The sequence below is a fragment of the Nematostella vectensis genome, chromosome 13, assembly GCF_932526225.1.
Source record: "Nematostella vectensis chromosome 13, jaNemVect1.1, whole genome shotgun sequence".
Taxonomy (NCBI): Eukaryota; Metazoa; Cnidaria; class Anthozoa; order Actiniaria; family Edwardsiidae; genus Nematostella; species Nematostella vectensis.
The window spans coordinates 6,827,587-6,854,577 of record NC_064046.1 but is presented as its reverse complement, the minus strand read 5'-3'; the positions used below and the strand labels follow the sequence as shown (position 1 = coordinate 6,854,577).

Genomic DNA, 26,991 nt, shown 5'->3' with positions numbered 1-26,991 from the left:
CGATTTGCGCATGTTTTACAAACTAAACTGACTTCTAACTGGTGTGACGATTTCAGTGTCTTGTGGTAAGCCGCTGACCGGTACTTTTTGTATGACGGTGACTGTAACCAAGCAAGGTTATTAGACAACGTTATTGACGATCGTTTCAGTGGAGAGCGCGGCATAACGTTTGACCAATCGAAGCGGCTATTTGATCAGTGCGGAACGCTGATTCCAGTAGGGACAGGTGAGAATCTTCAAATGTAGAATATTTATCGTAAAAAAAAGTGAGCTAGAGATTGCAAATAGAAACGGCAGGGTTTGGGTGGGGCTGCAGTTTTTATGGGATAAGCCGGATACTATACGCCATAGGGGCGTGGTTGGCCATACAAAGCGGGTCAAAGCATGTGAACATATCATGATATTTCAATGGATTTGTTTTACCCCCTTTTTACTACTATTTGTTTGAGCAAGGGGGTCACACGACCCCGCCTTTGTCACGCTTCTGATACCCAACAACAAGGCTGTGTCCACTAGGTCTAACCTGGAGTTGCAATCATTTTATTATTAATATTATTATTATTCCTAGTCATATGTTCAGTATGCCGAAAACGACTAGACGAGTTAGAGATGTCCCAAGCTTGCAGATCGCCGTGCCCTGCAAACGACTTGGAAAGTTCAGCTGATACATCAACTGGACCCCACCCATGTCATGAGCAGAGCGCATCTGAGAAATTTGCAAGATGCAATTTGCCTGTAAGCTACAATACGTCTGTTAAGCATTAAAATTTGACATAAAGTTTCATAACAGCCTTTAAGATCCATACATCTCCCCTCCCCCTATCCCTATTAGAGCGAGGTCAGCTGTTTTTACTCCCTAAATATTTCTTTTTCTTTTGCGTTTTTCAGGATAACGATGTCTCTGATCCCGGGGACATCAGCGGCGCCCTTCAGTGTTTAATGTTGGAAGAAAACGTTAGTCTTTATGACCCTTGCGATGAAATTGAAGAGGAGAATCCGGAAGACACTGTTCATATAAGCCAGGACTCAAAGAGATACTTATTGAACACTTTTCTTGAAAGTTCCAACATTTGTAAAGTACGTGCGTCAAAGAAAGGATGGGGAGAAGCCAATGCAAATACAAGAAGATCACGAGCAAAAGTTGCGAGCGAGGCTATTGTTGCGGCTCTCGAAGTAATTTCTCCTGGGGATGCAGTACCATTGTTGCAAGCACTCCAGCAGTCCTCACTTGTAGAAAAGACACTTGGCCTGGATGAGTCGACAGCAGATAAGAAATATCTCAATGCACTAGTAGAGACATTCCGAAATGCCATGTCGTGGGATACAAGGCGTCAGGCATTATCTCTGATGGCCGACCTTGTCCCGTTCAAAGTTATCGAAAGACACATACCGGGGATCTCCGAATACAGAGTAAAGGCTGCAAGACGACATGCACGTGTTGTTGGCAGAAGGGTACCCGTTCCTTCGTCACAGAGCCCACGCATGCGCATTGACCTAAGCAAACTCGACCACTCCTTGTCTTTAATAACAAGCAACCAAGTGGTACAAGACCTTTCTTTCGGAAAGAAATATCTCAAGTTGTCTAATGGTGACGTGCTAGAAACCCCAATATGCTATACGCACCATGATATCAGAGAAAATCGTCCAGTAATACACCCAGTATTGCAAGGAAACGGGTGTTCAGCCGTTCGGCCGAACCACCATGCGCAAAATACCTACTGCGTGTAGCGCAACATCACGGAAATCCCTACAAGGCATTGATTACCTTGCAGCGAAGGCGCAAAGGGCTTTGATACTCTCAGTGAAGTAGCCAAGCAACTGGAGGATTGTGGTGCTCTCTCAGGGATGTCTCAAACCTGTGGCGCCATTCACTTCAAGATATGAAGCAATATCTCAAGATAGATTTTAAGGTAATTGTGCAGTTGGAACCGCTAGGCACGTCGAAATGAACTCTGAGCTGTGAGCATGAACATGATCAGACTTGTAACAAATGCGAGGCTTTGAAGATTCTTATTTCAGACATGCGATGTCTAATAGAGGGAGATACCGCAGACAGTGCTTTATCGGAAGATGCACTCGATGATATGCGCTACAGGGTAGAGCAAGCTGTGAAAGACATCAAGTTCTGGAAGGCTCACCAACTAAGAAGCGTGAGGCAGGATTTAGCCAGGACAGACGTCGTCGACAAGCTAGACTCTTCGTCTGTTCTCATTACTATGGACTGGACAATGAAACTGTTGCCTCAGAAGTATCGAAAGTCACAAGCTGACTGGTTTGCAAAGCGTGGAATGTCGTGGCACATGTGTAGTGGCTAGACGGATTGAAGAAAACTTCCAAACCCAGACATTTGTACATATTCTGGAAAACTGCAGCCAAGACACTCCCGTTGTTTTCCGCATCATCGAACACGTTTTTCAGACCCTCAAACAAGATAACCCCGGGATAAACACTGCCTTCCTCAGGTCGGATAATGCGGGCTGCTACCATAGTGCAGCCAACAAGTAATTTTCATATGCCAATCCTCCTTTTCCATCTACGAAATATTGCAAAAAATTGAAAGTTTATTTCCTTTAATCACTGCGAGATTCCTCTACACGCTTTTATTACTTTTAAACTAGACAATTGTAACCCTATTCTCACTGGCCTTGATCGAAAGCAAATCTCTAAACTACAATATGTTCAGAATTCTGCGGCGCGACTTATTACAGGAACCTGCAACGTCACTCCTGTTCTGCGTACCTTACACCGGCTACCCATCAGAGAAAGAATAGATTTTAAACTCCTTCTTTTAACTTTTAAATCACTAAATGAAACCGCTCCAGACTATATGAAAGACCTTTTATCTCCTTATAAACCAAAGCGCAGTCTTCGTTCTTCAAATAAGTCTCTTTTAGTACAGCCCTCTTTTAAACTTAAACAAAGGCTGAACTGTAGAATAACTTGTATTTCCCACTTATTGATGCTTAAAGGTAGACAGTTACCTAAAAAAAAGCCCGTCCAAGGTTTTTCATTTTTTTTACAAAACACGCGCGAAGTTGTTGTTTTGCCATTGCAAACTGTCTCGCGTTTTGCTCGGTCAAAGCCGGGATTATGACGTCATAATCTTGGTACAGCTTCTCAAAATTGTTTTAAAACGATAGCAACTTCGTTTTAAAATGACGGCAAGCTCGTCAAAAAGACCGGGCAGTACTTGCGCAGACATGGGCTGCTCCAACAACCACTATACAACACGTGTCAAAACATGCATCTCCAAAATACCCGGAAATTAGGAAAATATGGGCCCGATTCGTCGGGACTAAGCGAAAGGAGTTCTCCATCGGAAGCGCCACCGCTCTTTGTTCGAGCCATTTCGCCGATGAATGATTCAAGCGAGCAAACCTGAATCTCGCTGATGCTAAGGCCCCGAAATTCAAAACGAGTTTAAAGACGGGACCTCTTCCTTTACCTCTTCCTACACTGCATCGGGAAAGAAAAGAGAACATAACGGAAAAAGCTCGCAAGGGACCGCATTTAAGTATACAATGCATATTTACGACAATTACGCTGTGACAGACTGTGGGAGTCACAGCAAGTTTTGAGGTTATGTTGTTTATGTTACTATAGATGCTATTTTAATATAAGTTAAAGAATGTAACAAAACAGAATCAGCCTTAGTGGTCATTTCTTTTTCATTGACACATTTCTTTTGTTCAAAAATACAAAACGCAAAAATGAATAAGCAAGTATTTCACAAGGCATTTGGCCTCAAAAGATCTACGCGGTCAGATTTACCAAACAAATTCTTCACAGCATGGTAACAAAAGGACAATCTTTTAAAACAGTTTTATCGAAAATGCAATACACATGACAAGATTGTATTCGTCCACAGCACTCACACCGATAACGCCACCTCGGATTTCTATCTGTTTGAAATTCACTGATAGTTTATTTTCCTCAGGAAAATAGTCCGCCTGACTTCGACTTTCTCCGATCGAGGCAATGAATAGTTCAACAACAAAATCCAATGAGATCAACAAGAAAGGATCAATTCTCCAATGGCTGGAACCGGAATGTAAAGAATTGTACAAGTCATTTTATTACTTTAATAATAATATCGAGAACATGACAAAAAATGAAGAATGAAATTTGAGAAGATTTCAAGCGGGAAATGTCAATAGCAATCGAGCGCGTTGGTTGAATGAAAGTTTGCCGTAAAATCGTTTACAAATAATTTAATGTGTCATTTATCTATTAATACTCACATAAAACAGGATTTGCCTCATTTATTTAGTATGCCAAGCTTTAATCTGATTTGATTCGAAATAAAATAGGAAATACAGGGAACAGAACAGGCAAATCCGAATGTACGAATTGTTTTGACAATCTCTACGGCGAACAAAACAAAAGAAAGCTATCTACCGTTAAATAAAAAAAAAACATTTTTATTTACCTCAATCCCACTTCTCCATGCTAGATTCATGCGAATCCATTTTTATCAACCTATGCTACTTCATCGACAAGTACCTCTAAAGTTGAATCATCGTCTTTCAGTTTCCCATGCAGCGTTGAAAACAACACTTCCAATTCCATTCGTAAATCGTAAATCCGGCATTACTAAAAAGAGGAACAGCCGGAACCGGCGGAACCAGCGGAACCAGTATATTTCGCTTAGTTATGGGGGTAGGGATGTCATACTAGGATCACCATTTATTTCCATTCTAATCTGAACCAAAAAAAAACATTCCGTTGTGAAATGCTAAGACAACATCACTAAGCGCAGATGTGCTACGTTATTTCACGCATATTTGACATTCTGTCATATGCAATTTGTATCCATTTGTATCGGATGAGTAACAAAAAAACCCTTGTTTTAGAAGTGCGTCTCGTTAGAGGTAACACATGCAAGCGTTCGTAGTTTTAGCCTTCATAGGTTTAGCGTTCCGATTTCCGTTGAAAGTTCCGAATAAGAAAAAAATCCTTGTTTAGAAGCGCGTCTTGTTAGTAGTGTTGTTCATAGCGTCCTGTTAGAAATAACAACGGACAACTGACGCAGTTGCTTGGATATTACGACAACGAGGGATTTGTGTGTTTAACTATTTGGATGATTTTATTGGTGTTTGTTCTCCAGCTACAGCGGGGACCGCATTTTGCGAAACATCCGCGATCTTATCTTGTCTCGGTCTGGAGGAATCCCTTTCCAAGGCATGCCCGCCAACTACGAGGCAAGTTTGTCTGGGGGTCGAGTTTGACACTGAGAGACTGACCTTGTCGGTCTCCTCAGAGCGTTTGCTAGAGTTGGATTCCTGGCTGATCCTCGGTGTAAGAACCTCACAACTGACGTCACAAGCCACTAACAGTGTTTATGCTGATAACATGTTATATCAATACCTCTCAATCAACTGCATAAGTTTTCTCAGGAGAAACTGACTCAATGGAACGCTAGATCCGCACATCTTTAAATCGCTAGACCGATCAACCCAGAGATCCATCGATCCAGAGATCTATCGGCCCAGCGATCCATCGACCCAGCAAACCATCGACCCAGATATTCATCGGCCTAGTGATCCATTGGCCCAGCGAACCATCGACCCAGCAAACCATCGGCCCAGCGATCCATCGACCCAGCGAACCATCGACCCAGATATTCATCGGCCTAGCGATCCATCGACCCAGCGATCCATCGGGCCCAACGGTCTAGCGATTTAAAGATATGCGGATCTAGCGTTCCATCGAGTCAGTTTCTCCTGAGTTATGCAGTTGATAGATAGATAGATAGATAGATAAATAGATAGATAGATAGATAGATAGATAGATAGATAGATAGATAGATAGATAGATAGATAGATAGATAGATAGATAGATAGATAGATAGATAGGTAGGTAGGTAGATAGATAGGTAGGTAGATAGGTAGGTAGGTAGGTAGGTAGGTAGGTAGGTAGGTAGGTAGGTAGGTAGGTAGGTAGATAGGTAGGTAGGTAGGTAGGTAGGTAGGTAGGTAGGTAGGTAGGTAGGTAGGTAGGTAGGTAGGTAGGTAGGTAGGTAGGTAGGTAGATAGGTAGGTAGGTAGGTAGGTAGGTAGGTAGGTAGGTAGGTAGGTAGGTAGGTAGGTAGGTAGGTAGGTAGGTAGGTAGGTAGGTAGGTAGGTAGGTAGGTAGGTAGGTAGGTAGGTAGGTAGGTAGGTAGGTAGGTAGGTAGGTAGGTAGGTAGGTAGGTAGGTAGGTAGGTAGATAGATAGATAGATAGGTAGATAGATAGATAGATAGATAGATAGATAGATAGATAGATAGATAGATAGATAGATAGATAGATAGATAGATAGATAGATGCATCAAAGCCAACGTTGCGTGTTGGCTTTGATGGCAAAGACCCGCCTCTTCCTAATATTAATTCTAGAGTTCTGCTGAGGGAGCAGCCTATGTAGTTTGTGGTTTGGATTGGCCATGACTTCGCTAAAGAGTTTGTTTGTTGCGACCTCACGTCTTTCATGTAGTGTTGTGATATTAGAGACAAGTAATGCCTGTGCATAAGAGTCGTCTGGAAATATTATTCTAAGCACACGCTTCTGACATGACTCCAAATCTGCTGCTAAGTACTTGGTCAAACTATTATGAAATAGCGCGCATGCGTACTCTGTACATGGTCTAATGCAAGTTAGATAAAATAGAATGAGCTCCTTTGGTTTTACGTGTGCGCGCTTAAGCTGGCGTAGAAAGTAAAGACGCTTATTTACCTTTTTGATAACTTCATCTACGTGAACGTTCCACTTTAGGTCACTCGTAAAGGTTACGCCTAAGATCTTAGCTTTTGAAACGCATTCCAGCTCAGTATCGTAAACCATTATTGGGTCGAATACGGGTGGAGATCGCGCAAAGGAGATTCGGAGCTCTTTGCACTTAGCTTCGTTTAACTCGAACTTATCTGAGGCTACCTGATTGCCTAAGTCGTCCACCAGATGTTGTAGATTGCTGTTGGTCTGGCCCTTGTGGATTGCTTCTGTGGTGGTGGTATCGTCTACATATTTCCACAAGTCCACCTCAGTAATGGATAAGTCATTTATCATTATCGTGAACAGCCACGGACCCAGCTTCGTTCCTTGTGGGACACCAGATGGGATGGTGCCCCACTCTGAATAACAATCTTGGCAGAGTTTGACGCGCTGTCTCCGTGACGTGAGGAAGTCAACGATCCAGGCTGTTATAGTACTAGGTAGGTCGTACGTCATCAGCTTTCGCACAAGGATGTGATGATCTATAAGATCAAAGGCCTTGCGGAAATCAAACCGGATGGTCCTGGCTATAGCCCCGTTTCCGTCCGTCGCACTTAGGCAAGAATGATGCATGCTAATAAGCGCGTGAGTCGTGTTCGACCCCGGTACAGTCCCGAACTGATTTACATCGACCTTTTTCAGGACGGCAGGCTTGAGGTGCTACTCGACTACGTAATCTTCTGCGAGCTTAGACAGCACAGGCGTCAGAGAAATTGGCCAGAGATGTTTGTTTACGTCAAGGACGGGTTTCTGCTTGGGGACTGGGGCGATGTCTGCATCTTTCCACGACTGAGGCAGCCTTGCCTCTTTAAAGGAGCAGTTAAGAATGTCGGTAACTGGCTCCGCTAGCAAGTCGGCGTTCTCCTTGAGAATCCAGCCTGGCATCCCGTCAGGTCCGCAAGCTTTGGAGGGGTTCAACTCTGCCAGTTTCTTTAAGACCGATAGCTAGGAGACTTGGAGAGTGTACGCGTGTTCCTCTGACTCGGGGGTGAGGTGACATTTCTTTGAAAGGGGCTCAAATACGTTCATCGGGCTCAGGAACGCTGTGTTGATGCTGTCAGCAATGTTCTTTAAGCAACCCGCCTCCTGACCACTTGCGATATGCTGGTACAAAAGGGCGGGGTCCTGGCTCCCAGGTGCGCTCATCCCGCCAAGTTTTTTCACCTCTCTCCACCAAGTGCAGGCATCATAATATTTGGAGCGACAGGATTTCCTCTCTCGGTTTACGCGGTTTCGCAGCTTCCTGTACTGATCTTGGTTTCCCTCAGCTAATGCTTTCTGGCGCGCCCGTATTAGTTTCTTCAACTTGCAGTTCATCCAAGGCGGCTCGTTAGACTGAATAGTCTTGGTCTTCTGTGGAACCAGTGTGTCCAGGCCAGTCTTTACAATAGTCTCCAGCATTTGTAGTTTGTCCTCGCATTTAGTTTTGCAGTCAAGAAGGGATTTTACGTCAACCCCTTCTAAATATGTGCGCATAGCAAGCCTGTTGGAGGGGCGCAGGTCTCTCCTTTTCACGGTGAGCTTTGTACTCGGTCGCTTAGAGCGCTTAACGGGCTGGAGGTCAACTGAGAAGTGATCAGACATTCCCAATGCTGGGAGTTGGGTGGGCGGGTTGTAGAATTCACTCAAGTTTGTAAAGATGGGATCCAACATGTTTCCGCCGCGGGTTGGAAAGTTCACCAGCTGTTTCAATTTAAAACCATTGCTTAGGCGAGTACATTTTTTTACTAAAGTTTTATTGAAGTCACCGAGCAGAATCGCCCCGCAGCCGGGGTAGCTTGCTTCAAATGTTGATAAGCAACTATGTAGATACTCTAGCATAGGCCCGTCAGCAGCACTTGGCGGATGGTAGACTAAACCAACAACGATGCTTGTGATTCCCCTTGGGAGACGCGAAGGTCGCAGTTGGATCAAAAGGACTTCAAACTCGTCGTCCATTAGGTCTTCTAGGACTTGGTATTTGATGGAATCCTTGATGAATATACAGACACCACCATGCTGGTCCTTAGTCCTGTCGCGGCGCACTAAATTTTAACCAGATACAGCGATGACATTGTTGTGTATGTGGTTACGCAACCAGGTTTCAGTTATGCATGCGAGGTCCAAATTTGCATTCGAAATGGCCTCGCGAACTTCGTCGATCTTGGGAGCTAACGACATCACATTTGATAGTAACAAAGCAGGGACAAATGCGTTTAGTGAACTAGGAGTCTTCTGGATCGAATTCGTGGTAGAAACCTGTACACTGTTGTTTGGATTGTGAGCAGAGGATGGTCTTCTGGCTTCACGGTCCATTGGTCTTGGTCGAACTTTGTCAATGTAATGCCGGCGATAAAGTTCTCGGGCTTTGACTTGCATTCCAGCTAACCTGCCGCGATAAAATGGCCATCTTTTCCTTTGCCAGTAGTGTTGAGAAGTTAGTGGCTGGCCTTTCGTCATTTCGAAGCGATATTGGAAAAGCGCAAATGGTAAAAATTTTAAATTCTAGAGAGCACTAAAAATGGACCTGCTGCCATGAGAGGCGCATACACGACAGAGAGGTATCGATATAACATGTTATCTGCATAAACACTGTTATTGGCTTGTGACGTCAGTTGTGAGGTTCTTACACCGAGGTAAAGCCCGGCTGAAGCTACCAAGTTTCGCAGCCTCTCTATGTCGTCCGCGCTGGGACGAGTAATTCTTCGTCGTACTCACTTTTGCTTCTGCGAGCAATGTCATCTATATCGTTCTAACACTCGTCCGTGGTAGAATGGCCTGTGTTCGTCCGGGAGCAGCAGTAAATTCGCTGTGTCATGGTAATGTAATGGCCCCTTTTAGGTAGAAAAACCCCGGTCTGTCACTCACATGACGTTGTGCAAACATTCCGTAGACAATCCGGCGCCAAAGTCAATCTCGTGACGTTGTGTAAACGCCATCTAGACTTTTCGAGAACGTTCTATACGTACAGTCGTAGAATAAAACCACTCAAACATGATCGTATTGTCGCATTTCGTAGCATACCATGTACGCGTGAGTCATGTCCCATGTTTGGATGTGGGGCAAATGCAATCCAAGGGAAAACCCCCTTCTTGATAGACAAACAAAACCCAGACAGTATGGCGATAGAACATTCTAGGGCAAACGCCCGTCATGCAGGTCACGTTCTAGGCTTCTAGTGTCTTAGATGAGTTTCGAACACCAGAAATCGTTCGAGAAGTGCAGAATACTCTAGAGTGTGATGCATTAGCAAGCCGTTCGGAAAAATAAGGCCGCGAACTGAATGTAGACACTACGCTTGAATGATCTGTCATCGGCAATAAAAGGTCAATTACGCTTGAATGATCTGTCATCGGCAATAAAAGGTCAATTACGCTTGAATGATCTGTCATCGGCAGATTTAGTTAGGAGAATTAGTTTGATGATGTCGCACTCCGGTGAGAATTTATCTTTTGCAGTATTCTCGCTTGTCTTTAAATTTCGTACAGAAATATTTAAACGCTAGTAAAATAGCTCGAAGCAAACTCTGCCACAAATGTGTTGTGATGCTTCTTGTGGCGATTAAAGGGATATTTTTCGCTGAAATCTTTCGGGAATTGCGTCTTTGTTCGTTGTCTGTTGTGTCAGCATAGAATTGCGGTTCTGCAATTCGCTTCGTCAGTTCGTGGTGTTTTGGCTGGACTACGATTTGGCTTTGAGCCACGCAAACTGAAAAGCGACCTACGCTCGGAAGTCTTGTCCTCTGAGCTTCCTAGCGGGAAGATGTGGGTTTCGATCGTTTATTGGGTTTATTTCAGAGAGTGGTGAAGTTTTGAAGGTCTGTGAAATGCTTCGAATGAACCAATAAAAGCAAAAATCTTTCTTTGGTTTGAGTGCTATACTTGTAGAAGCTCGAGTGAAACTGACGAAAATTTGCATATGAACTTGAAGTAATTTGATGTTTGCTGGACATAACGAAGTGTGAACTAGGTGTTACTCCCAATCCCCGTTGTGCTTTGCTAAATGTTTTGAAGCTCACATTTCATGAATTCACGAAACGCACCTCGAGGTCGCGGCCCTTGGGATACAGAGGGTCTTTGCTTTCGTTGTCTGACTGCGGAAATCAGATGCAGTCCTTTTTCCCAACGCTGAACAGAAGCTTCCGTACAATGGTATTGATGAGATCACCAGAAGGTCTTTGAGTTCCGGAGTAGTAAGCCAACCATCATTTTGCTCCAAAAGCTGTCCTATACGATGTGTAAGGATGACAATCTTCGGAGAACTCCCATTCAGTGGGCTGGATAGCGCCCGTCAACCAAAGGACTTCCTTTAGAGGCCTTCTGTCCACGTTGGCGCGACAATACACGTCCGTAGGGAATCCATACTCTCGCACGAGATCGATGGCGTCTGACGATCCGCCAAATACGCTATCCTTGCACCCTTCTAAGCCGAGATCCGTAACTCGTTCTAGATACGGTTACGCGATTTCACAACATACATAACGGCAAGTGTTGAATTCACGGACAGGCAAAATGCGTTTATAGGCAAACATGGCATCTAATAAACGAATCTAAACATTTTGTCATGAGGTTTCACCCGGCTTAACAGAATCTTCTAAAGATTCTACCTTAAAATGACGCGGATCGAAATAGTGTAAAACGCTAATTATCTAATCACCGACTAGTCACTTCAATTAAAGATTCGTCCGACCTCTGATATATAAACGGGCCCGTGACTTCCTGTCACAATCCGCTATCGAGCATACTTTACGAAGTCCTCATTAGCAACCTAGCGGAAAACAACTGACGAAGGTCTCTTCATTAAGAGTCCGAAACCGGTCTTGTAAACGCTATAACCGCCCGCCGATTTTTCATCAAACGATGAAATCAAAAGGCACCTTAGACGAGATGAGCGAGCCCTCTCTCAGAAAAAGCCAGATTTAGCCAAAGTGCACTTTGAATTCTACGAGTAACAGTGGCGATTCTCGGCAGCCTCCAATCTTCCTGTTTGATTTTAAGAAATCTATTACAACTGTGAGCTGTACTGCAGATATATCCTAAATAACTCTAAGAAACTTAACATGCACAAAGGAAGCGCTTATTTCAGGTCGAGCAACGCTCCCATAGACCTGAAACATCAAAGAACGACAAATTCCACCACAAAGGCATATAATATGTCAGCTAAGGTTTTCGTCACCTCATAAACCACGTCTAGCGTATATCGTCCTCCGTAGATCCATTTCTGCGGCATATAACGCTCAAGCAAAGGTGTAATCTCAAAGACACTACGCACTTTATTTACTTCATCAGAAGTCTATAAAAGGGCGAAAGCTTCATAGATTTAAATAACCTTGATGTCCATAGCTTACTGAAACTTTTCAGTATACGCATTCTCCCCTCTTGCCACCCTCTTATTGTGTCTAGAGAGATGGCCTACGTCCGTCGAGAACAAATTCCTCACTTGCCACCTTCTAAGCAGGGATCCGCAACTCATTCTAGATACGGTTACGCGATTTCACAACATACATAACGGCAAGTGTTGAATTCACGGACAGGCAAAATGCGTTTAAAGACAAACATGTCGTGGAAATTCGTTTCCCCGTGCAATCAATTTCCTTCGATACTTTTTGCGTTTGCGTTTACTAGCACTTCATGCTACGTACAATCAATACAACTCTCAACGGTCAATGTTTTACAATCAATTCAATCATAACTAAACTATACAATGTTCTCCCTATTTATACCCTAATTTTACGCCCTTACAATCAATGGATAATACAGCGCTTTCTTTCATCTACCCACAAACGGATATTTACTAAATAGTTTACATTCATTTCTTACTACGATTAATCGTGCTATTCACGTTCACAAGATTAAATCACTACTTAATTTCCAGATAAGATAGGACAATAACACCTAAAAATAACATACGTTATTTCCCTCACGCTATCTTGCGTCACGTAAAACTAATAAACTCTTAATCCCCGACACACTCCCCCCTTGACTCGTCTACGAGTCAATCATGGAAAGAGTTCGCCACTGCGCGTCTAAAGCTGCAGCGCGTTTAGGCCTTTCGTTAGTACAAGCGTTGAACTGGCCGCTTCATCGCTTTCCCCGGGACAACACTCTGATTACAGCACCTCTAACCTGCCCGTCCGGTCCTTGCATCAACTCCTCTACAACGGCGCGCCATCTTCCACTCACTTCGCTTCAATGTCTCATCAAACAACAACACAACGTCGCCGACCTCTGCAACCTTAAGTCCACTATTCTCAACCTAATGCTGCTCGCGCAAATCTACCAGGTATTCCTTGACCACCTGTTCCAGAAATGCCTCCGTTTCATCGCTAGGTACCCGAACCTTTTCATCATCCCATTCACTTCCTCGTCCTCGTCATCTCGTAACTCGTCAGGCAAATTTAACAATCTCCGTCCGAACAACAAATGCGACGGTGTCAGCATCTCTGCACCGACCTCATCATATTCATACGTCAATGGCCGCGAATTCAAAGTCCCTTCCAACTCTACAAAAGTCGTCTGCATCTCGTCACAATTCAACCTTGCATTGCCCAACACCTTCTTCAAACAACGCTTCACCGTTCCGACCATTCTCTCAAAGAACCCTCCCAACCAGGGAGCTCTCTCGAGATTGAACCTCCACTGGATTCGATTCTCCTCACAATACGTTCTAATTTCCGGTTGGTCGTACAATTCATTCAAAAACTGCGGATTTGAATGTCTTTGTGTTATCTGAAACAATCAATGCGGGCGTCCCGAGTCTTCCACAAAATCTACTTAAACTAGAAGTTTCTAATAGAAAGGAAATGCTGCAACAGTGATACAGTTGCTTCAGTGTTGTTCTAACGCTACATGGTATACATGCAGCCACAATCAGCGACAAAACCTGTTGAAAATGACATCTAAAAAGTAGTCTTACTGAAATAATTTACAATATGGGAACTTTTTATTACTCACATCCCCCTTCCCCCATTCAGAGTTGCTGTCTAGGGTTGTCAGTAAAACAATCCAACATTGATTTGGGGGAGAGGGGGTTAGGATGTTGAGGGGAAGATATCAAAGTCACTATGCTACGTAATTTAGATTTCCATCTGAAACTGCATTTGAAGCGCTTAAATTTTCAACAGTTTTGTCGCTGATTGCAGCTAAGCAAGAATCTTAAATGTTTTCCTTTCTCCAGTCAACTCTTCGTCCCAATCTAACTGCTAGACACACAATTCCTGAAAGATCACTTTCATACTTACCATGATGGGACTAACCATACCCAATGGATCATACATACTCGCCATCACCTTCAAGGTGTTACGCTTTGTCACATTCAGACCTGCGGCCTTATCCGCAAGCCTCTCTAAGTCCAACCTAAGCTCGTCATTCTTACAATTCCACTCGTACGCTAGGACCTTGTCTTCAACCGATATTTCATCCTCAACTCCAAACATCGCCTTTGCGTACGTCGCGTCGTCACTATCAGTGTCTACGCTGTCACAAACTGTCACGTTGGTCTCTCTGTCACACAACGTCACGTCATTCTCACGCTCTCCTATTTTCGCTGTCACTTTCTCGTCATTGCTTAGCCACTTCCGCAGTTTAAACCCCCCTGTCGCCATCCGAGCACGTGCTTTCTCAAATAACTCAAGTGCCTTATCTGCCGACGCTGTTCCTGTCACTAAATCATCAACGTAAAAGCTATCCTTCATTACTCGCACGAATTCCGGATCTTCCTCGACAAAACTTTCTAAATGATAACGCAAAGTGGCATTCAACAGAAATGGCGAACAATTTACTCCAAAAACAGCTTGGCACCAATCGGTAAACTATCGGCACGGCTTCGTTTGCTGTAAGTCATCTTGTCTGCTATGTATGGGGGACCACCCCTCCCCCTTGCTTTTCACCATATCCATCATTTCCACCAAATCCACCATTTGCCACATAGCCCTATGCCTTATTCATGGTACTTGCAGTGTTGACTGTCTGCTATATGTATGGTGGACCATATTTGGTGTATGGTGGACCTCCCCCTTACTTTTCACCATATCCACCATTTCCACCATTTGCCACATAGCCCTATGCCTTGGCCATGGTACTTGCAGTGTTGACTGTCTGCTATATGTATGGTGGACCAACCCTCCCCCTTACATTTCACCATATCCACCATTTCCACCATATCCACCATTTGCCACATGGCCCTATCCCTTGGCCATGGTACTTGCAGTGTTGAATATCTGCTTTGTATGGTGGACCACCCCTCCCCCTTACATTTCACAATATCCACCATTTCCACCATATCCACCATTTGCCACATAGCCCTATGCCTTGGCCATTGTACTTGCAGTGCTATGTGTCTGCTTTGTATGTTGGACCACCCCTCCCCCTTACATTTTACATGTCGATATGCGAGTGAGTTTGCTTGCCGTAATCCTCTCCGCTGTTCCACACTTTCGACTTGACTTGCGCATGCTTCCAGACATCTCGATATTTGAGGGGTGTAGGCTTGATGTCTTCCCTCTGCAACCACTTCTTGAAACGATAACCTATTGCGCCGCCCATCGAGTGCGTAGCTTCGGTGTACTCTTGGTAGGCTGGGTGATTATCAGGGAGCCATTGAGGATCATGTCCCGTCTCGTCTGTAAACGCCCTGTCGATAGCCACGTTGTCTCGTCCTGATCGGTACAGTTTTCCTTCGTGCGTGACTATCACGTGACCACAGACTCATATGCGGGTGTTTCTTGGAATCGCCCTTTTTATGAAGCAGATGAGTGCTTCCCGTATTTTTGCGTCGCGTGTTTTCATGGCCGCGCTACTGAGTTGCCTGTCCTTATGAAGTGCTTGCAACTCTGTTTCGGCCTCGGGATCGAGCCCATGCACGCTTATAATAATAATAATAATAATGATGATCGTTTATTATCCACTTTGCAGTATGTACACTGAATTACAGTGGCGGTCAGAAAACACTCTTATAACATTAATAGCATTATGCATATCGCACAGTGGCAAGATTGTTGAATCTATTAGTGCGCCCTTTGGGCATTTGAGGGCTTGTGATGAAAGGCGGGTCCGTCGGGAGCTCGGTCCATGCGTGATTGTTGTGACATGGGATGTGGATTTGTGTGTATCCTCTCTTGTATTTCCCGGAATCCCAGAGAGTGTTACCAAGGGCATCGACAGCCAGTAGCTTGGTCTACAGCTTTCTCTCCAGGCGAAAGAGATATTCCTTTGTGCATCCCGTAGTCGCTAATTTCTCGTCGAAGGTTTCGAGTACCTTGACTCGTCTCTTTGTGATCCCTAAAGAACGCGCTGTGCACCGATTCCTCAGGTAGTCAGCCACGTAGGTGACAACACAGTTGACCATCTCTTTGTCTTCCGCAGGCTCGAACATGGGCCTGTGCTCGCCATTTTGCTCTGGCAAAGGACGAAGTTCGTAACGTACGTACACCAAGTATTCCCTGCCTTTCTCCCACATGCAAGTGTCTATGCCCTTTAGAGCGCCGACTGTAATCTTCTCACCCCTTCTCACCGAGGACCCGCCCATTCTGTGTTCTGAGCGTCCCTCCTCTTCCGATGTTGGAGCTAGGGGCTCTGCGGGTGCCTTACCAACTACTGTAAAGAGTCTGTAACGCTGATCCGGGTCAAGCATCTCCATCATTTCTGGCAGCAGAGCGTTCCCACGAAGTGCTTCTTGCATGTGCGAAATCCACCAAACCGAGCCGTCGTCGCCGATATCGGGGCCGCGCACCACGGGCTTCGACTCAGCGACGCCTGCCTCACCGAGGTCACGAATCTCTTCATAGGTATGAAGCGTAATGCTTCTTCCTAACTTTACAGCATTTCGGTCTGGATACAAACGATGAACACCGCCGACAATCAGCGAGTAATACTCGTCAGCTTTTCTGGGCCCTTTTGCTGCAGCAAAGGGACGAACTTGCGCCAGACTTCCTCCTTGGGTGCCTCTGGCTTTTGGCATTTTACTGGCCGCGATTTCGCCGGTATGAGCGGCATGAGCAGCGTGTGCTTGACATCCTCGGGGATATACGTCGATAATTTTCTGCACCACCCCTGCTAATACACCAGGTGCCTCATCATCAGGCATGTCATTGAAAATCTCTTCTATGTAAGCGTCCATCTTAGTGGGTATACTCTCTGGGTGGCATATCTCTAAATCGAAAATCGACTAAAGCGACCTCTCAGCTCTGCTAGGACAAAGGGGAATATCCTTCGAGCCCGCTGTTTTTTGTAAACAAGCTTGTTTTTTACAGGGTTATTACCACAGGCCTCGCAAAGCCTAGCCTCGGACTGGGTCTCCACTCCACATTTTCTACAGGGATGAGATTCGACTGCGCCCTTCCTCAACCTAGCGCGATGTATCTTGCAATGCTCATAGATGCAACATTTTCCGCAATGAGCTAAGCTCCAAATCGTGAGCCACTGACACAGTTATGCACATAGTTTGCTCGCATATACCAATCCAGAAATAGGTCTAAATGGGCGGATGGTGTGTGAGAATTGGCTGTATTGCGCGTGCGACACGCCCTGCTAAGCATAGCTGGGTTCCCACATGTTACACATCAAGGGGGGTCAGTCTCTGATATCCTTAGGTTATCCCGATTTTGTCAAGGTACTTGGCGGAGCATCCTGAGCCCCCCTGATTCTTTCACTCTAACGGGCACATGCTTTTGCGGTTTCCAATTATGTGAAAACCCTCAGTGGCTGGTGCGGAGCCTTTTGCGCACGCTACCCGATTTTACTAAAAGACCCTATATTGTATACCCCCGGTATTGCATTACCCATGGAGAGAGCATCGGGAGACAAAGAAAATATAGGAAAACGGGCTGGGGAGTGCGGCGGGCTGGGCGGTGCGTGCCAGTCGATTTCACTGAACCACCCCATACGATAGCCCTTTTCAGGCTTTTGCTTAAGATTCCGGTTATGCGAAAAAGCCCTTTGCAGCTGGGGCGCGGCTTTTTTGCCCACGCTAGTACCAGGTTTCACTGGAATGACCCTTGTTATAGGACCGGGCATTATGCTACTCATGGTTAGGGACGAGGTCAAAACAATCGGCCAAGCTAGGGACCCGATTTAGGGGTGGGGTATGACCCGCCGCCACCGACCTTTTTTGGGGAGGGGGGGGGGGGTGTTGGAGCCCGCCGGTAACCTTACGGCCCGATGATGGTGGGAAGGGGGGCTATGACAACCTCACGAGACCGATGGAGATGACGGGGGGGGGGGGAGCCAGCCCGCCGATTACGACCAGGGAGGGTATGTAGCGCTTCCTAATAGATTCCCATTTGAGGCAACTTTCCACACAAGGCAAAAGTTTGTTTGTTTTGACAACGCTAGCGGGAAACATGTGCGAATGCGTTTGTTCGACCAGGACAATTTTTGTCGCAGCCGAACAATCTTCAAAGGCGCCGCTGGCCTGCTCTGGAGGCGGCCAGAACTAGGCTAAACGTCAAATCTGACATGTTTTTCAATTAACACCAAGCTTGACTAGAGCAGAAGTTGTTGTTCTTGATATTCATAGGATGAATTTACTAAAAGTAAGGCGATGAGTTGTGCACAAATATTCCAAGGAAGCATTGCGATCAAACGTTAACAAATTCTGCAACTCGGCTTTTTCGCGTGAGAAACCCGAGTATAATTTTGAATGACGTTTGGGTCGCGTTCGGCTTTTTGTTTGACCTCTTAGTGCAAATGCGATTTACAAGCCAATCGGCTGTAAATCTGGCCAGACAAACTTTGTCCTCCTAGTGCAATTAGGCCCATAGCCAAGATAAAAATGCACATCTCTACCCGAAACCATATAATTACGAATCAGATACTTTTGATGTTGATGCAATGACAATGGCTCAGCATGCCAGTTGCGCTACACGTCAGGAAATTAAATATGCTGTCCAGATAATGGCCTTGCACATTGGCATGTTACACCTGAGTTTTATTATTTATAATCACATAAGGTCTAATTAGGTCTAACTGAATTAATGATATTGATTAGTATGATAAACCATACTGCAGTTTAGTAGTATTCTAACAAAGCAGACAAGGCTAGCCTAGCCGGACACTTACGGTAAGTCATGGCTCACTGAAAGGGTGAGAGCGAGAACAGAGCGACTCATGGTGGAATTATTATTTTTATTTCGGGGCAATACGCGACACGGCCCAAATTACAGATATTTTCAGCTGCTTCAAGACATCTACTGTAGATTTCCTGTAAAGATTCCCCAAGGACTACTCAAGCAAACACAAATAAAAGAGCCTAACAGACATATGCAGTAGCAGACCACTCTGCGGCAACTCTTAGCGGCAATTATCGCTTTTGCCAGGCATAATCCGTGGTTTTCGTTATTTTCCGCTAATGGTTTTCTTTCGTAAGGCTCATACACAATAAATAGAATGTTCAACCACAGGTAGCCCAGGCAATGGTTGTTTATTCGAAACTCGGAATACGGCTGTTCTGAGAGGGGACTAGTAAAGCGTTTTTTTGTGAAATGTTGTCAATAAAAATTGCCTTTTAAGTTTTAAAAAACTTAGAACATGCCCTGTTGTTGTAAAATTCACGTGTAATACACGATTTTGGGGGAGCTGGGACTGCTTTGGACTTGTCATCAAAAGGGAAATGTACACAAAAGCGGCAGTTAAACTTAGCGAGAATATATTTTGATAAAATGCTTTAGCTGACTTTTCGGGGCTTTCCTGTTAAATTTTATTGAAGGCAAGAATGAAACTTTCAATTTAACTATAAAATCAGTCTGATCTCTGTGTTGCATTCGTTAATGGCGCACGGTGTCGCAACGAGAGTTCGCCGAAGTCCGGTCAATTAATAACTTGACAATTTGCTGGAGGAACGAAAATTTTTGTGTTCCTGCACTGGCAACACATGTATTGAAATGAAAGCCACTGTGATCTCAATCAATTTCCTCTAACATCTCCGTCTTAAAGCCGCATGTTCACCAGTTTACTTCCGGTTGAATACATAACAATATTCGATTATTTTTAACGGAAAACGCGAAAAATATTTCAAAATATTGAAAGCGGTGTGTCTATTGGAAGTTTCTTTGAGGATGTGATTGATAATTTAGAACGGATGGCCTATTAAATATCTCGGATTTTAATAGATTCTTTTGTCTTTTAACGGTTGAGGTTTCCGTCGGACCTCTGGAAGTAAACTGGTGACAATGCGACTTTAAGCAAGTACAAACCAGTCTACGGACTGAGTGTGAATTAATGAGTTTTCACACCCGGGCCATGCATTTAATGAGGTGCTGTTTTGCTAGGCAACGGGCAGACTCTTTCACCTAATAACAACGGCGTGAAATTTGAGGCAAATAACTCTTCGAAAATATTAGTACCTAGACGTTTGGCAGCGCACTTTAAAAAGAAAAGAGTCTTATAATAATGTGCTAGTAATTAGAATTTGTAGAAACAACATTAAAGTGATGCATTCTACCGTTTTTACGAAGCTGTTTCTGGTACGTTTCTGGCGACTTTCTAAACTTTCGAATTTTCGGGTAACTTATGTCATAAGCCAAGTAACCAAATGAAACTTTCCCTGGCGGCTCTACAATCATTCCCCTCGAAGTCAGGAAATTTTGGAGACAAAAGAACGCAATACCGAGATACAACAAATAAATATTTGACACAAGCTGTATTCAGTAGCTCCGAGCACCTGTTAACTTACGACTTTAAGCTCGAATATCCAGGAAACGATAGAATATTATTAAGAAGTTTGTACGAGGCATTTGTAAAGTAATACTTCAAAAATATGTGCCTAACGTCAGTATGTCAGGAGGGCTCGGCAGAATAAAGTAATGTTCGAAAGTGCTAAACATGTCCTATGGTTGCGTAAGTTTGTGTTCGCGTATAAAAATATTTTTTGTGCACCATGTCATAAGCCAGCGAATAAGAAATCATGTATCGCTAGTTGTTCTTTAGTTACTTATCTATTTATATACGAAGTAGAAACTTTGTCGGTTTGCCCTTCGCCAAACAAGACACGAAATTCAAACCCACGTTGTTTGGTTGCTTTCACCGGAAATTATAGTGCGCTCACTCGTGTTTAGCGGCTGAATAGGGAAAACCACCAGCTTGTAACATTCCATGCATGCTTAGTCACGCAAGAAACTAAATTGTAACGCGGTTTCTTTCCGTTTCTAATACCCTCTTACGTAAAAGGATGAGATCGCGAACAGACTTAAATATCACTTTGGCTTACGATAAGACTGTTTAACCGGTTCTTGGGGTAGAATTTTTTGTTTAAACCGACTATTTTCATAATTTAGTATGCAAATTTTATTCTCATAATCTATGACACTAAACAAAGCTCATATCAGGCCCATACCCGGAGGGGGGGGGGGGGGGGGTGCAGGGGGTGCGAACGCACCCCACAACGGCCGAAAGTCTACTTTCGGTTCTCGGTCAGATTTTTATCAGAAAACCTCCTCCCTCCCCCAGAAAAATTAGGTCCACTTTTTCGGATTTCGCACCCCCCCCCCCCCCCCCCCAAAGAAAAATCCTGGGTACGGGCCTGGATATTGCACTGGTTTTGAGTGACGTGGCTTTCAATTTCGCCTGCCGGTAGTTCTGGCGCTACCTTGAGGAAAAGGAAAGCGTGTTCCGCGCTAAGCGGACTAGATACGGCAAAAAAAAAAAAAATCCAGAGGCCATCCTACTAAACACAGCCGCATCTGCACGACATGCTGTGTGTGGGAGGCACCAGGTGGAGAGGACCGTACTCTTGCCGAACACCAGGGTCCAACGAAACACCTCTGTTGAGGAGATAGACAACTTTAATCAATACATGAGTTATTTGGGCGTAACACAGGGTATCACAGGAGAACGCTGCATTTGCCTAGGGTGTTATCGTGATTTTACCTAGATTTTGAATTTGGCGAATAAAGTATTTACCTGAAATAGATTTACATGAAAGGATATATCTCTTTTCATTCTTATTGCTTCAATCATATGTAAGTATATTATTTGTGTAACCAAGCAAAGTAATTCTTTTACACGAATGATAGTTGGGGAAACAAAACAGGTCCCCGTTTTCATAATGTACAATAAATTATATATTGTGCCTGAAAATCGTTACTTATTAGGTATAGAAAGACCGCAAGTAAGTACATTTATAGTCTCATAGAGCGGATTTCGGAAGACTGTCGTGAGTAATTCACAATAACTTTTGTAATAAACTCCTATAGGTTTTATACACTATGTATACACTATAACCTGCACATCAGAATTAGACTTGAGGCTCTAAGCCCTGTTTTAACAAAAATACGCCGATCTAAGATAGCTAACTCAAATACGTTCTCCAAATCAGGTTATTTTATCAATAAGAATCAGAAACAGAGAAAACTTAGGGAGTGAAAAATAGTGTTTGATAACAACGACTAATGGCGGCAATTCGTTGTTGCTGCTACTAAAACATCGCGCCTTCCTTTGACTTTAACATTCTCAAATTTCTTGATTAAAACACAAACATGTAAAACCGATAGGTTTTCACGAGACTAGGCAAGGTTATCACCTAGATATATAAAGGCAAGGTTAAATGCAATGTCAACAAGAATTTCGAATCATAACTCGACACCAAATACCGGTTCTTTCTTCAAAAAGGCCTTACAACTCACAATCTACAAACAGTGGAAGCAACCGCATACACTTACCAATGAGGCATAACACTTCTAAAATAAACTTTACCTTTTATCTGGAAATCAGTGACTGTAACTCAGAGAAGCAGCTCATTCGCCATTACCACTTGAAGTGTCCATGGCTCCGTTTTCAGCGCCATTCTCGAGTGCACTGTTCTGTTAGCTAGTCGCGTGAATTTCCCGAGAAAAGCGCCGCTTTTTTCACATGATTCTTGCACCAGGATATGAGTTAAATAGGATATAAGTTAAATAAATTATCCTATAGCCCGTGGTACCAGCGGTTATGTACGTATTCGGGATTTGTTTAGTTTGTTTTGTTCTCGCGTTGATTTTAATAGACGCAGTATCCATCTGTGAGTGTTACTACTATGCTAGGAGAAAAGTATGTCACTGCATAAAAGCACGATACTGGTAGTGGTTGCTAGTATTATATTTCGTACTCTTTTGAGAAACTTGCCATACTTAAAGAACTACATATATGCGGTGACTAATATATAGATTTAGGCACTGCCTTAAAGCGGAGCCAGCATTGAACACCTTCTGTGTTGACTGATTGAGGTATTTTTTGGGGATCTAGGATCCTGATCTTTACTGAGATTTATTTATTGTACCAACCAAATGGTACAATAATAATTATAATAATTTAAATTATGCAGTACATCAAAGTTAACAAACACAATTCCTGGTGTGAATATTGCTGTCAAAGTTGTCAAGAGTCTAATGGTAAATTCTTATGTCCCATCATAGAAGTTTATAAATATATATTTTTTAATCAAAACAATACTCCGACAAGCTTTGCCCTTGTCCAGAATAGGTCATGGATGAAACAGCATTCCACAGATTTGAAATAATATATTTAGACTGTTTAGATGCCATACTGTAATTTTTATGTATTGATTTAGTGGCGATTCTCTCATTCATTGGACCGAATATTCAGAAAAATGTCTGAAAATTAAAATCCAAAAATATATCTCCTTTCATGCATTACATATTGGTGCACCCACCATTTACTATATAGTGGCCTTGTTGTTGGTGGCCTACTCCAAAATGAATGCAATGAAGAAAAAACAAATTGATTTTGGAAGCAAATCCTAAAAAAAACATCTAAGGCATCACTGACAGTGCTAAAATGCTAACTTCTAATTTCAAACCAAACCCTTTCATTGATCTATGTTTGGGGTAGAGAGGAAGGAAATAATATCAATTGACTAAAAAATAGTCGACTGGGGAGGAGATATAAAAGGAATTGACTCAACTTGAAAGGTTTGTTGAAAAAAATATAACAGTAATGAAAATAATTTGATTGAGCATTTCTTGAAATTTCCCCTTTCCCATTATCTTAACCCTTTCATAACCACAGGCCTCTAAAGAGGCCATGTCTATGCTATCCAAGCTATGTGAACAGAATTCTATTATTGAAAAAGAACAAGGTTGTTGCTAGTGTTATAAAGTTTAACTATCCTGCCCTAAAAAACCCTTCCCTTAATAAAAGTAAGTATCTTGTTCTAAAAAAAACCTATTGAGTGTGTACTGCTGAATCGCATAGTAATGCCCTAGTCATTTGAGCCCCCTCCCTTATGGTCCTGGGGAAGTCAGGGGTTAATGTGGGGTTTTAGATTACTTTTTAACCAGAATATATCAAGAGGGGTGGTGGTATTGACTGTTTTTGACTCTTAACTTGGAAACAGGCTTTTATTAAAGTCTAATCCCCCACCCTTTCCTGGGACCATGTGTGTGGGGGTATCAAATGACTAGTGAATAAGAACTCCCTACTGTCTTTCAGACATGTCTTTCAAGACATGGTTTTCAATTCTCATGTCTTCCAGTCTTTAGCATTCATCTTGGCCCTCAGGTAGTCCCTGGTTCATAAAAGAGTAACATTTCTTTCAAAACAATCTTTTCATCAAGACATTTATAATCTGACTAATTTCCACAAATATTTGAAAACATAATAATAAACACATGAGATGTAAGATGCAGACAATAACAATACATATTGGCAACAGGGGTTAAATTTTGTTTTGTTTTTATCCTCGGTAAGGAAAATTTTTCTTGTAAGTTGAAAAAGCTGCTGTATCTTCTAAGGATATGTATATTCTTAGGACTAAGAGCACAGGATATAAAGACAAGAACGGTCTTCTTTAGCAGTATTTGACAAATGCAACACGATATTGGTTAGCCTTTATGAAATATCTCAACACAATCAATCTGCCCTGAAGAAGTCTTATTAAAGACGAATTCAAGTTTTTGTTGTATTGTATTTTATTCAACACAATCAAGAATATAGATAAAACGAAGAATGTCAAAACAAAACCTGTTATGCTCAAATAATTTGATTACTAAGTTAAGTACTCGCATTCTCAAAGCATACAAAAAGGACAACAAAAAGCCTAATAACTGTCATATTCTCAATAGACAATACAAATCGTCGTCCGAAACTCACCTTGCATTGTTCTTTTGATCGTTTTCTTGTGGTTCTTTTCGCTTTTTAATGTGAACTGTTACTTGCTTAAATTTACTAGCTAAAACCAGATAAATCTTGGGGTGAATGAATGTTAGTAGATCTCCTCTAGTTGACTTTATCCTTAAGTCACAAAATTTGAGGCAAAATAAATAATCATCGCATAATCGACAAGAACTTTTTCCCTTGCTCCGTGCTTGTATCTAGTCGCCATTTCGGGGCCGAGTGGGGCCTGGGAGTCGTGCGGCTGACTGGCTGGCTGGCTGGCTGGCGAGTGACACCACAGGGTACCCGCGCGATGACCACAAAAACCAAGTCGCATACCTATACCATATTTCTATGCCTATGGGGCATGCGGCCGCGCTTAGCTCCGCTATTAAGTAGGCTCATGACTAGGGTCATGCACAAAACGTTTTATACAAGCCATATTTTAAAGGCTTTTTTTGGAGTTCACGCTATCTGAACAACTGTCCGAAAATATAAAAAATCTTATTTCTGCCTCGACTGGGGAATATCGTTTTTTAAACCATCAGCACATACTTGGAATACTAAAAAAACTAAGTATTCAGTTTTTTAATCATCGAAAAAGGTCGTAAGCGTGGCTGCCTTCAACAAATTAAAAACGAGCTGGGCGGGAAGGCAACGCATAGACTACTTATTGCGCATCGGGGGAGGGGACGGGAGATTTCGTTTCCAAGATGGCGGCGGCTTGTTCCACAGGAAACCCAAATCAATACAATTGTAATGTATGTTACCATCACCAATGTGTCGCGATGCATCTTGGGAATAAAGCAGTTTTGAATTCCAATATGGCGACTCGCACACAACATTACAAAATCCTGTGAAACCACAAGGAAAAAGAACCCATCCTCCCTGAATCCAAACGGTATAAGCCAGAGAAAAGTGTAAAGAAGATACTGATGAGAAGATGGAAGGAATTTCGAACTCAAATACGCCTAGAATGGATTGGACAAGTAAAGACTTGCCAATGGCATGGACGTCGTTCAAACGTCACGCACAGTTTATGTTTGTTTGGTAGTCCTTTGCAGTCGAAGTCCGAGGAACAGAAATGCAACTTCCTAATGATCTGGGTAGGTGAGAAGGGACGTGATATATTTCAGACGTGGACTCTGGAAGAAGGAGACGAAAAAAAGCTAAAAACTTACTACGATTAGTACGAAGCGTATGTGAAGTCCAACAGAATCTTCTCCAGATATAAATTCCACACAAAGACGCAAGACGCAAATGAGCCGTTTGAACAATTCTTTACAGATCTCAGGCTTCTAGTCAAAGATTGCGGCTACACTGAACAAGATGAGCATGTGAGAGACAGAATTGTGATCGGATGCAAGTCTTCGAAGCTGAGAGAAAACCTCATCCAAGAGGGATCGGACTTGACACTAGAAAAAGCAATTGACATTGCCATCACAATGGAGCAATCTCAGATACAGCTCAAAACAATGAAAGAGGTGTGTTCAAGACACAGTCAAGATCAAAGGAACAATCGAAAAAATACAAAGGGCAAAACAAGACACCAGCACCAATATGTGGAAAGTGTGGATACAAAAATGGCAAAGATAAATGCCCCGCTACAGGAAAGCAATGTATTAAATGTTCCAAAATGAATCACTTTTCAAAGATGTGCAAGTCCAAAGTCACTTCAGTGAAGTGTGTTGACGATGACACAACAGACGAGCGCACAGAAGAAGAGGATGATGATGAATTGTTGTATATGGGCTGCATTGACATTAACTCTGTTAACTCCATAAACAGTGACTGGAAAGAAGAACTGGAAATAAATGGAAAGAAAGCAACATTTTTTATTGGACACTGGAGCCAAATGCAATGTTATGTCTTATAGTACCTACAAGTCACTTGGAATTAAGGATGAAATCAAGAGTACACAATCACAGCTCAAGTCTTATTCTGGACATGTGATCCCCATACTTGGATGTGCTCAACTTACTTGCAAACACAAGGATAAGTCCCTGAAAATCAAGTGTTACATTGAAAGAACAAGGTATTCTCAGTGCTCAGTGGACCGGCATGCAAAGACCTCAATCTTATTCATCGCATTAACCATGTCCATGCATCGAAGGAGCCGACAGCAACAGATGACCCATCCAATACAGAGTCACAAACAAATATTTTACAGGAGTAACTGTAAA

The 26,991-nt window shown here is 43.1% G+C and overlaps 1 protein-coding gene across 1 annotated transcript; it reads left to right on the top strand.

Annotated features, from left to right (window-relative positions):
* Positions 1-60: 60 nt before the first annotated feature.
* On the top strand, positions 61-3,644 carry LOC116617388. Its single transcript, XM_048720998.1, has 3 exons — positions 61-226; positions 569-735; positions 889-3,644. The coding sequence occupies exons 2-3, from the start codon at positions 610-612 to the stop codon at positions 1,726-1,728; spliced, it is 966 nt and encodes a 321-aa protein (XP_048576955.1). The 5' UTR covers positions 61-226; positions 569-609; the 3' UTR covers positions 1,729-3,644.
* Positions 3,645-26,991: the final 23,347 nt, after the last annotated feature.

Coding starts and splice junctions, on each gene's coding strand:
- LOC116617388 (XM_048720998.1), top strand. CDS start 610: ATGTCCCAAGCTTGCAGATCGCCGTGCCCTGCAAACGACTTGGAAAGT. Junction 736..888: donor TTGCAAGATGCAATTTGCCT/GTAAGCTACAAT, acceptor TGCGTTTTTCAG/GATAACGATGTCTCTGATCC.